The sequence below is a fragment of the Pelecanus crispus genome, chromosome 2 (genome assembly GCF_030463565.1).
Source record: "Pelecanus crispus isolate bPelCri1 chromosome 2, bPelCri1.pri, whole genome shotgun sequence".
NCBI lineage: Eukaryota > Metazoa > Chordata > Aves > Pelecaniformes > Pelecanidae > Pelecanus > Pelecanus crispus.
This window is the reverse complement of record NC_134644.1, coordinates 157,652,412-157,664,611: the sequence shown is the minus strand read 5'-3', so window position 1 is coordinate 157,664,611 and position 12,200 is coordinate 157,652,412. Positions and strand designations below refer to the sequence as shown.

Sequence of the window (12,200 nt, the reverse complement as noted above, 5' to 3'; positions counted from 1 at the left end):
TTGCACAAGCAAACAATGCATATGATTTCAGAGGCAACTGGCAATTAAATCTAGGACAAAGAAAATTCTTACTTGGAAAGAGATTGAAACAATTGGGACATCTTGCTTTAAAAAGGAGGTGAGCAACAATACACAATAAAAATGTAAAAAAGTACGATGGTATAAAAAATTCAATTATGCTTATTTTCAGACTACATGAACAAGGAGAAGGTCAACCAAATTACAATGTGGCAAATTTAAGAGGAAATACTTTTCCATGCTTCATATCATTACTGAGTATCAGAATGTCACTGAAGTCAAGAATCTGTGCAGAGCTGAACAAAAATTACAATCTAGTTTGACAATTCCTGCGTTCCCTGACAGATGATAATCTCAAGGTAACAATCCGTAGCTTTAAATGGCAGGGAGCTGGTAGTACAGTGTCAGAATCAGTTTGAAAATAGACACCACCTATCAAAGACAACCAATGCAGCTACTTGGTGAGTTACACACACCCCTCCCCCCCAAAAAATAATGCACTTGTATATGTCCAAAATGAAAATACTTACAAAGTAATATATTTTAAATCGTACAATTTATTTTCTACTTTATTAACTAGAATCAGGAACCAAATGACATGACTTGAAGGGTTAGAAATAGTAACATATACACACTAGCCACTTTCATGATATTAAAAAGTTAATGGAAAATGCCAAGCATTCTTTTTAGATGAGTCATATAGTATTGCGACTGGAAAATAAGTTTTAGTTTAGAATGAGGGTGATTTTTAATTAGTGCTTTCAAATATAATTTCATAAGAATATATTGCCTCTGTAGGTAATTCTTGATGACACAGCAATAAGAGTAAAGCAAGTAACTTTAGGCAGTGACTGTTAAAAGTACCACTAATCTTTATATTCTTCATTTCAAAGGACAGGGAATCTTTCTGTGACTTTTTTACTAAGCACTGAGACATACAGGCCTGTGAAAGACTTCATCTTCTTGGAGAAGCCAAAAATAAAAACACTGTGCACAGGCAGACTTTTCAAGTTAATATAATATGATTCATAAGATAACAAAAATCCACAGGATGATATTCTTACCTCTATTTTGACATGTTATGATGGTACATAATAACTGGGGTGGCCTTGAAAACCTTTAAAGGATTTAAGAGAAATCCCTTTGAACAAATATGCAGGAGTCAACTGCAGTGTTGCCTTCTCTGTAAAGCTTGCAAGCAGATTTGAGGACAGGGGAGTTTTGCTGGAGGACAGAACACTCAGCTTGATAAAGCAGCAGTAAGGATATCAACCATTTAGGTGAGCTTTGAAGTGACTAAGATGAGACAGGCTATCTCCTTACTTCTGTGCTGTGCCCTTGTGCAAAGCAATGAAAGTCAAATCCAGTTCCACAGTTTTTTGTGCAAGAGAAAGAAAGCAATAGCAGCAATGACATCAGCAACTAACCTGCATATTTAACATCTTCACATCAAAACATGATTGGTACAGCAAGTCTTGCAGATGAGCACATTGTTAGCATATATTTTATATATAGCATATATATGTATAGATATGTATAGCAGATATAGCATATACATGGCTACACTGGATTCTTCCTTTTAATAACTGTTACATAGTTTCATTTCATAGCTGGTATCAGGAATCGAATAATATAACCTTAGTTCTTGGCAGTTCTCGGCATGGAAGTTTGACAGTGTAACGTATCTCATGAGCCATGCTGCTTGTTTTGATAGCCTTTTATACCTTTTTTCTTTAATTGAAACCTACTATAACAGTTTGAATTATTTTTTCCATACTATATTTAAATATGTTAATATCTATATATGTTATGTATGTGTGTGCCTGTGTGAACACACTCATGAGAACATCAGGGGTGCAGAAGAATAATTTAGTTACATGGAACTCGGGAAAATAAATTAAGACAATACATATATACCCTTCTGTTCTTCCATCTTGTTGCCTTACTTTGCAGATTAGGGAAATTTGCTATGAATCCAAGTACAGGTTTACCTGATTTGTCTCTTCCCTGTTAGCGTTAGGCTGGTAAGTATACTTGGTACAAGCTTTGAAGAGCTCAGGATGAGCTTATGAAACCTCTTTTGCTCACATTTGTACAAAGTCTATCTTTTTATGTCCATTAACTAAAGGACTTGAGCAGTAAATGATGGGAAATGTCGCAATGAAGCTATTTATGATGCTGAAACATCAGCCAAAAGGGTGCACAGTGGGATTGTGAGTACCACCTAGTAAAACTGAACTCTAGTTAATGTCCTCAGAGATCAAACTAACAGCAGAGCCACAACTCGTTTTGGATTCTCAATGGTTTAAAGCTCTACATTAGAGTAGAATTCACCCAGATCTATGGTATTCCATATGTTTAAATTAACCAATCCTTTGCTCAGAGATCAGCTACCCACAGTATCTCATCACCTTTGCCTCATTATCTAAAATCTATTAAATTAATTCAACAGCTTCCTGATCAGACTCAGGCTTATGTTTGTTAAAACCCTCTCCTAGTGTTCTGTCTTGAGTACTTTTATTTATTCTTCCAAATTTTGGTTGATTTGCATCTGATGTTCTTTTATGTCTGTATTACAGGGTTTTTTATTATTTTGCATTTGTATAACTTAAGATCCAGAAATATATCAGGTTCCTTTGTTTCCTCTTCCTGTGTAATGAGTTCTTTGCTACAATTAAGAAAAATATATGAATATATCTACAGCTGGATCTTAAGGAAAACCTCATGCTCGTGATCATATAATATTCTACCTTTGCATATGTGGGGACATAAGCAGATACTTAATAGACTAAGTCATAGACTGGCTTTTCAACATTAAGAATTGTATAATATCCATGAAAACACACTATCTGCCCAAAGTTACCATAATTTGTGTTCTATATTCTTCAGCAAAATGCAGTGTTGATTTATAAAAACATAATAAGTAATAATAAATATGTCTTCTCCAGAATTACAGAGTAGTTCCTGTGGCAATCCAGGAGTTCCACCAAAGGGTATCTTGTACGGTACAAGATTTGATGTTGGTGACAAAATCCGATACAGCTGTGTAACTGGATACATTTTGGATGGCCACCCTCAGCTTACTTGTGTAGCTAACTCTGTGAATACGGCATCATGGGACTTCCCTGTTCCTATCTGTAGAGGTAAGACAAATGCTACAGTAATGTTCTCAAACATATACGTTATTAGTATGAACAATTTTAAATCCCTGTTTTAATAATTAACTTTTAGACTGTGATTAAAGAAAGACTTTTTGAATATTTTGATCTCTTGCTCACATATATGATGTATCTCACCATATGCACCTGCTAATTTTTAAGTCAATACCCTATTAAAATATTTCTCTTTTATTTTAAAATATAGGTAATGAAATAAGAACTAGAATCCTAGTAATAAGTAGGATATAAATGTCTGTGTTCAAATGTTTACAGCTATAGGAATGTAAATTTGGGATCCATTAATACTTCCCAAGGACAGACCTTTTGTTGAGTATTAACTTGGATATTGAGCAAATAGAAGTTTGAAACTACTAAAACAATTGAGTTAGAGGGACTTCTGTCATTCTCAGTCAGATATGATATCTTAAGATTTCTATATAGGATATCCCTTGTATTCTAACAAATATTGCAGGTCAAATCCTTTTCCCTTGCTCACATTAGAAATATAGTAGTAGGGAATCCTGTTTTGTGGGTAAATCTTATTTTCTGAGACTATTAGAAAGAAATAATGTTTGCAGAGTAATGAAAGGTGCTAAGCTGATAAAGTGGAGAAGCTATCACTACTATACACAATGAAATACAATAAAGGTAATATTTTGGTGAAACATGTTACATGAGGCAAGCTTGAGATCCTTTTCTGGATTCACATGTTAACTTTACAGAATGTGACATTTATATTTTTCTAAAAAAATTGATGCAATCTTGCAGGGGCTGCAAAAACATTCCAACTGAAATTAGTATTCTGATAAATTTCCAATTAAAAAAAATCACAATTAAGTTGGGTTAAAACCTAGTTCACCAGTACCACAAAAAAACCCAGTTATATATGGAAAATGGATATCATTGGAACTACCATTTTATTGTTTCCTATTCCTGGCTTCGAGCTATTTAACATATTTATCCATGATCTTGAAGAAAATACAAAGTTTTTACTAATAATACTATTTTCTAGTAAAATTATTTATAACTCCCAAATCTTCCCCTCCTGCTTCCTGGAAAAATGTTAGCTAATATGAAGATGATGCACAATCAAAGCATAAATCCAAATTTTGTTTGTGGAGATAATAATAAAAAAGATTTTATGAGAATATGGTAACTTGCACAAAACTTACTTTTGTAACAAAGTAGAAGGCTAATGGACTTCACTGTAGACCATTGTTCAAATTCCTGATCTTCCAATTTTGAAATGAATTGGTGTAAAAAATTTTACTCTTAAATAAGGAAGATAAGAGACTGATGCTTCCATTTGCCAGTCAGTCATTACAGTCACAGCATTACACACACTTTCTTTTGATACAATGTTTTTCAGTAGACCTTTTGATAGATTTTGTTTTTATTCCAAGGGGATGTGAAAATAGACAGTGTAAATTTGAATTGGAATGATAAGCTGCCAAAGTAGTCCTGTGGTCAAACATAACTCTAGTGTGTAAGCAGAAGACTATCACATGAGAATATGAAAAACTTATTTCTTTTTATTGATTATTAGAGGTCATTATCTGAATAGTGTCACTCTCTAGGGCAAAACAGAGTTGATAATTTGGAAAGGATTCAGAAAAAGAGGACATAAGTTCTGTTAGGTTTTAAAATTGTCATTTTGTCTAGAGACTGAAGGAACTCAAATTTTTCAGTGTATGTGAAAGAGAATTAAGAGGTGACTTGATTTACTTCAGACTCATGCAGAAGGGAAATATTTTTTTGAGAAGACAGTGCTCTAAACAATAGCAGTGAAGAATCTAAGGGGTAAAAGCTTGACAAATAAAAAATAAAAAAACTGCCAAGGTACACATTTTAATGGTGGTTACAAATTACTGAAATATAACCTAGGAATGTGACAGATTCTTGATTTAAGTTTCATCAGGCATAATGGCTTAAAGGCTTAATGCACGAAATTACTGTTAAGATATTTTTGGTCTATGTTCGATAAAAAAAAATTAACTAATTATTTTCAATAGTTCCTTCTATGAGTCTACGTTTGATATCAGAAACATCTAATTTTGCATTTAATACAGAGACATTTGTGGTTCTGTTCTAATGAATTTGTCCTAATTTTCTCTAATGCAATTATCCAACACAGAATTCTGCAAAAGGTTGCTAAAGGTGATTGCCCACTAATGAGCTTCTTATCTCTTTCTCTCTGTTTGCCATGGAGACTCTCGTTGATTAAACACTCATCTTTAAAGAGTTCCTCTGAAATATGTCTTATTGTTCCCTAGCAATGGTCATTACATCTAAAACAGAGAATCCTGAGACAAACAAGTGGTGGGGTGTAATTTTGAGAGTATATGTGTAAGAATTAATTTTTCTCAACTCTAAACAGCTACACGGTTTTGGTAGACAGCGACATCTCTTCCAGACATGCATACACTAGTTGTTCATTTTGATATAATTAGTTGGATTGAAGAAATACAGTGTATTTCAATGTATGACCTAAGAAATATCATCGTCTGATTTGTTAGAAAAAAGGCCCAAGAATAGCACAAAAGTATACTTTATTCAATATTGATTTGGGTTTTTTTTTGGTTGGTTGGTTGTTTTTACCTATAGAAAATAGATTGAACAAAGCTCTGAACTTACAGCATGCTTAGATGTCAGCAGAGTTAAGCTCATAGATATCTTTTGACCATCTGTGTGTAAAAGTCCTCGTCATCTGCCTCGTCCTATTCCCAACAAGTAAATTTTGGGAGTAATATTTTTTTAGATCATTCCTTTTATATCACCTTGACTTTGAAGGAAGAGATCAGGAGGAGGTTATGCTTGTGTTTTAGCAATGTAATTCTTAAGGACTGATGTCTCAATGAGGGGAATTTCATTGGAATCAAAAGTACTTCATATTGCCACAAGCATCCATACATTAGACATACTTGCTTGTGGTTTAAATTTGGTGCATAACACTGATATTTGCACGTCTTTAAGTTACACTTTTGGGGCCAAATTTTATTCATGAAGAAGAGTTATTCCTCAAATGGCTTCCTTTTTCTTTACTAGTCTCCATAGGATTGTATTGCAAAATCACTGCACATACCTAACAATTGCTTTATTTCATATCCTGTTTCTCAATGAACACAGTTCAAATGCATAAAGTTTTTCACCTGTCATTTGCATGTTCTGATATTCATTAAAATACTGTAATTTTTATTAGATTTACTAGAAGTGCAAAAATACCTCAATTAAAAGAAAACTAAATTAGATTTATTGTGTAGTGGTCAATTTTGTTGCATACAACCCATGACTAGTTTTTAAATAAAGTCTTCTTCCCTGACAAATTAATTTTGATAAGGTTGTTTTCAACAATGAAACATGACAGCAGCTTTATCATAGCACCTCTTCCTGAGATAGTGTTGCAGCTTGCAGTTTCTCCATAATGCAGCAAGCTAGAAATCATTTACTGAGGCTAATAAATAAGGTTACATTTATATATAATATTGTCATTCTATAAAGGTTATAATAATTAGACACTTTCATAATCAAGGAAGTGTTCTGACTTTTATATTTTTAAAGCTTTTCTTATTCAAGGATAAAATGGATGTTGTAAGAATCTTCATTCTAGAACATTTTTTTTTTTTAGAATTCAGAAATTTCAAAACCATAATATAGTTTTATTTGTATTCCTAGAAGTTCTATTAAAATATTTTAACTATTGCCTGTACATATAGCTAGAAAATATTTGTCATTGTAAAACTTCTGTTCATATTTTTAAAAAGAGGCTTTGTTTTTCTGCTTGTTTGAATTGACATGCATTTTGGTCGGACAAGTGCACAACACATTGATTGTATGTACTTTTTTTTACATTAACAAAATGCATTTCTGCTTTTTTGATTATTTATCTGGGAGGATATTGAGTTATTTTTCCATATTTTGTCATGACATGTAAAAGACTAAAGAGGTTGTTACTAAATTCCGAGTCTGGGAATTCTGCAATTCCCCTGCAACAGATATATATATGTACATATAAATATGTGTTTATTTCTACCTATCTGTATATATGTATACTTATTTACTTCTTCTTCAGTGGATTTATTCCAAATAAACTGGTTCAAGACATAAGCTCATATTATAAAAAGTGATCTATCAGGTGTCAAATTGAATATTAGAATATTCAGCTCACTATTGAAGTATTTTGCTATTTTCTGTGTGCAGAAACCACTGGAGAGGAAAATCTTTTAATTGCAAGTCACTGGTATAATTCTGTGACTATATAGATGCATGACTATACATATTTCAACTACATGAGGTAAGTTTTAGGTCAGATAAAACAGAGCGCATCTTCAAATGAAATAAAAGTATACCTAAGAGTCTTGTAGACCCTCCAGTACACTTCTTGAAGGGGTATAACTGTTTATACACAGCCTATAATAGTATGGAACTTTGAAAAAGAAAAAAAGAATTAAACTTCACATACCTACCAGGAAATATTCATATAACACTGTAAGCATTTCACAGACAGATAAATTGGTTGCATGTAGGTAAATGATTTTATGACAGTGTGGCAAATACAGCCTAGTAATATAAGCAATAAATAAGCTGTCTCTGCCTTTGTGTCTTTGTTGTAAGCTGGGCTTTGTAGGCTGTGGAGAGAACAAAGCAGGAGATAACGTCAAAGTACTACACTTGATGCATTAACTAGTGGAACTAACAAGATACACAGAGGAAAATAAAATACACTAACTTAAAGGTAGGAATAAATTACATTTCATGGGGAACGAGCAGTTTTTTGTCTGAAGCCAGTTCTTATACACAAACATTATCACTGCTTATTCTTGGGAAAAGCCCCAGTATAGCTGTGTGAGACTGGATTAAAAACATGTTGGATTATTTAAAGAAAGATAAAAAGAAAACCAAAAAATATTTTTTAGAATTATGTAATTGTATATAAGATATGAAGATGACTTGACACTAATGAATGAGCAATTTTTCAGAGATTGTTCCACAGTTCCTTCTTGGGACATCATAAATCAGTGGCTTAGAATGGCCAACACTCTTATGATTGGCACATTAGAAAATGTAAATGGCTTACAAATGACAATGATGGTCCCCTAAAATTAGAAAAGTTAAGATTTGGGGGCCAGAGGAGAAATGATGAAAAATGTCTACCATTTTACTGAATAGTACTATAATATAGATGATGTGTGTTTTCAAGTAGAATGCTGTGTGCTTTCAAGTAGGGCCCAGAAATTCTGCAAAATAATACACTGACTTCTTTTTATCAAGAAAGTTACATTACCTGTTGTTGCTTTGAATTCTTGAAATAAAATAACTTCACATATACTATTGAAATTATGTTGCAAAATATACATAACAGTGAAAATTATACCTGCAGTTGAAAGGGGAGATTACTCTGAAGGATCAAGATGAATGAATGGGAAGGAAGAACTAGGAAAAGTAAAATACTGGTTGACACTGATAATTGACAACAGTTTGAATAGTTTGTGTTGGTAATATGTACAGTGCAGTCATCAAAGCACAATGCTAGAGGTGTTACTTCCAGCAGAGCCCCAATCCTTCACATGAGATTTAAAACTAATTTCTAATCAAGTCTATTTGTTAGAAACCCCTAAAGACTGTTTTAAGAGGAGAGGTTTTAAATTTATAACTCTAGCTCGATTCTAGTTTGGGCTAGTAAATTCTGCTTATGCTAGGTAATTGTTTCCCTATAACATCTTACATTCTTCTTTGGTTCATTTTCTATGTAGCATTCCTGGATAAATCCTTTCTAGTGATCAATTGGCATAAATAACATTTGTAAAATAATTTGAGATACTTTGAAAGTAATTACTGGTAAATCCCAGGTTCATTAACTCAATTTACTAAGCTGCTTAATCCAAAAAGCTTTTGCTGCCATCGGTTTTTAAATAGACTAGTATATTTTCCTCAGATTATTGAAATTACATCTTTATAAAACTTTCTGTATCTCTGAATTTCTGACTAAAATTAGAATTTACCTGGTGTCACGACCCAAACTGGGCTGCCCAGAGAAAATCATGGAGGTTCTGTGATTCCCTTGGGCTAAGTTAAGGATAAATGACGGCAAATGATTGATTAAACACTTTATTGATGGTAAACACCAACTGGAACTTGGAAAGCATAACGGTAGGCCACCCAAACCAGGAAAGCGCAATGATAGGCAATGTGGGTTCTAACTGAAATACTTATAAGAGGGAAGGAAAAGGAAGAAAGGCCGGGGGTGGAAGGAGTTGGGGGAGATTGAGAGAGAGAAAGATGACCACCCTTGGATCCCACAACTTCAACGGTGAACGTGGCAGTCCTCCGGCGGTGGGCACGCTGCCTCTGGGGCGCAGGGCCCTGGCACCGGGCTGGGGCGCAGGTCCGGAGCAGCAGCAGCGAGCAGCCCTCGGGTGGTGGGGGTGCGCATGCGGCTCCTAGAAGTTGTGTCTTTCATAGGCTAGTCCCCTGCTAGTCTTGCCCCCCTTGAGGCTTGCTCCAGAATGTTCTCCATCTTCTGTGCAGGCACCACTGGAGGGGCTGGTGGTCATGAGGGGCCTTTTGGGTGGTTGTGAGCCCCTTCCTCAAATAAACTCCTGGTGGCCTTTGGCCCTCAGAGGGCAGAACTGTGAATCCTCTGGCATGACTCTGGGCTCCATGTCAATCAGCTTTGCTCCTGTGGTGCTGTGCAGACCCCAATTTATTGCTATGGAGACCTTAACTTGTCTCTTTGCAGACCTTAACTTGCCTCCCCACAATGTTTGAGACATTAACTCTTTCAGTCTCTCACACCTGGGTATAAATAGAAATTGTGAAAATATTATTCAGCATTTAAGTAACACTTTGTAAACCCTGATTTGCAACTCAGTTGTAATTATGTCTGGAAAGCAGAAGTCATAACAAATTATTTTTCTGAGAAGTCTTTAAAGCCTTTCAAATATTACTCCAAGAGAACAACTGATTGCCAGTAGTGTTTTTTTGCAGGCAGAAGATTTCATTGCTAAAATCCTAGCATGACATTTTAACATTCTTCAAGACTGCATATTTATTAACCTAAAGAATGATTATTGATTTGCCTATGGAACATGAATCTTGCTCTTCAGCATTAATTAATCTTCTTGTTCTCATCATTGGCAGGAGTGTTGCTGTTTTATTTAAATATTAAGACAGCATTGCCTTTGTCTTGTGAGATGGATTTCATATCTGTAGCCTGGTCTTAGAGATAATATTTAAAATTGTTCACTGATGAAGGAGCCTGAAGATGGCTCAGTTGTGTTACAAAAATAAATTTAGAATTTCACAAAATTTAGTTCTCTTTTTATTCAGCTCTGCAAATTCAGAGGTTAAAAACAATCTGCTGTGAATTGTGTTAATGCTGGCAGGGCATTTAAATATAATAGAAGATGTAGCAGAGTTTTGCTACATGTGTATGAAAGATTCCATTTTATTTAAGGTGGCCAAGAAAGGCCCAACTGCACAGACTTCATCTCTTACAGAACTGACTCTAATGAACATATAGGTAAGAGGTCTGCTTGTTAACTTTTATCTTGTATGATGGCCTTCTGAGTCTTGGTCAGGATGAAACCTTTGATACTAGATCTGTACAAATTTAGCACATAAAATTTCTTTCACATTTCTGTCAATCAGTGGAGCTGACCTTACTTCACCAGAACAGAGCAGTTTATGGACAAAGGTTGTCTTTGCTGCTCTACATCATAAAGTTGATCTTGGGTTCTTCTAAGACTGTCTGGGAAGGGGTAAAAAACTTTAACTGTGAGAATTTAGGATCACTAGTTGCTTTATCAGTTTAATCTTCCTAATCCCAATACTTTTAACATTGGCTGGTGTGTTACATTTCTGTGCAGTTATGCATTAATTCTTTCCATGTCACAGTTTCACCTTGTATTTCATTTTGAATATTTGATGTTATGTCCCAACATTATATACTTCGTATATTTTTATAACTTTTTTCCCATATTATTGTAAGTATGTATACTTTAAATTTTTGTATATATGTCTTAGAACTTTTAAAAACTCTTTGAAGTATTATTAAAAAAACCTAATATAGTCTTTGTTTCTGAGGCCTGCTAGTTCCCAGTTTTCTCTTTTTGAGTAAACCATGAAGAGAAAAGAAACCTTGTTCAATATCAATGCTTCATACAAAGTAACCAAGTTGAAAAGAAAATAACTTTAAACTAGGAGCCATAGGAACCAGACATTTTGACCCACATTTAGGTCAGGTAGCAGTGGACAGGGGTCAAAAGCAAAGGATGCAGAGTGATGGGAATATGAGAGACTTCAGAAATGATAAAGCAGGGTGAAGGGACGTCTGAACATCTGCCTCAAGTCAGCCTGGAATCCAGGCAGGAGGAACTGCAGCTCCACGTATGGTCACAGAACATGGTGCTGTTGGAGTAACTGAGTCAAGGTGGGGCAGCTCACATGGCTGGAGTGTGGTAAAGGATGGATACAAAATCCTCAGGAGAGACATGCGGAGAAGATAGTGTGGTGGCCTCTGTGTGAAGGAGCATCCTGGATGTATGGATCCGCTGTTGGGGATGCAGAATGGGCGGGTTGGTTGGGAACTTGTGGGTCAGGATCAGAGAACAATAGAACAACCAGAGAACTTACACTGGGAGTATGTTACACACCACTGAATAAGGGTGAGGAAATGTGTGAAGTGTTCTTTAAACAGCTCAAGGAAATCTCTAATTCACAGACTGTAGTTCTCATGGGATTTTATCCTTCCTGATATATGTTGAAAAGGCAATATGGCAGGACACAAACAGTAAAGATTTCAGATCTTAAAGAACCCATACCCATGTTTCACAGCAAGGTTTATTCCCAGTAGATATTTGTCCAGATAGTCCTTTTAAAACCTTCTTATTTTCCAAAGGCAGTGGTTTCCCATATTTTGTTTTTAATATTATTAGAAAGGGTTTTTATCTTCTATTCCACATGAATTTTTCTTGCTAAAATTTAAGCATGCTATCTTTTTTCCTGTATATAGCTTTGTACCTGTGC

The 12,200-nt window shown here is 34.8% G+C and overlaps 1 protein-coding gene across 3 annotated transcripts in view; it reads left to right on the top strand.

Moving 5' to 3' along the window:
* Positions 1–12,200, top strand: part of CSMD3 (CUB and Sushi multiple domains 3) — a 760,009-nt gene that overhangs the window by 166,450 nt on the left and 581,359 nt on the right. For all 3 annotated transcript variants that reach the window (XM_075706425.1, XM_075706424.1, XM_075706423.1), the window contains exon 4: positions 2,967–3,161. In XM_075706425.1, coding sequence (XP_075562540.1) covers positions 2,967–3,161 — 195 coding nt within the window. The remainder of the gene's footprint in view (positions 1–2,966; positions 3,162–12,200) is intronic.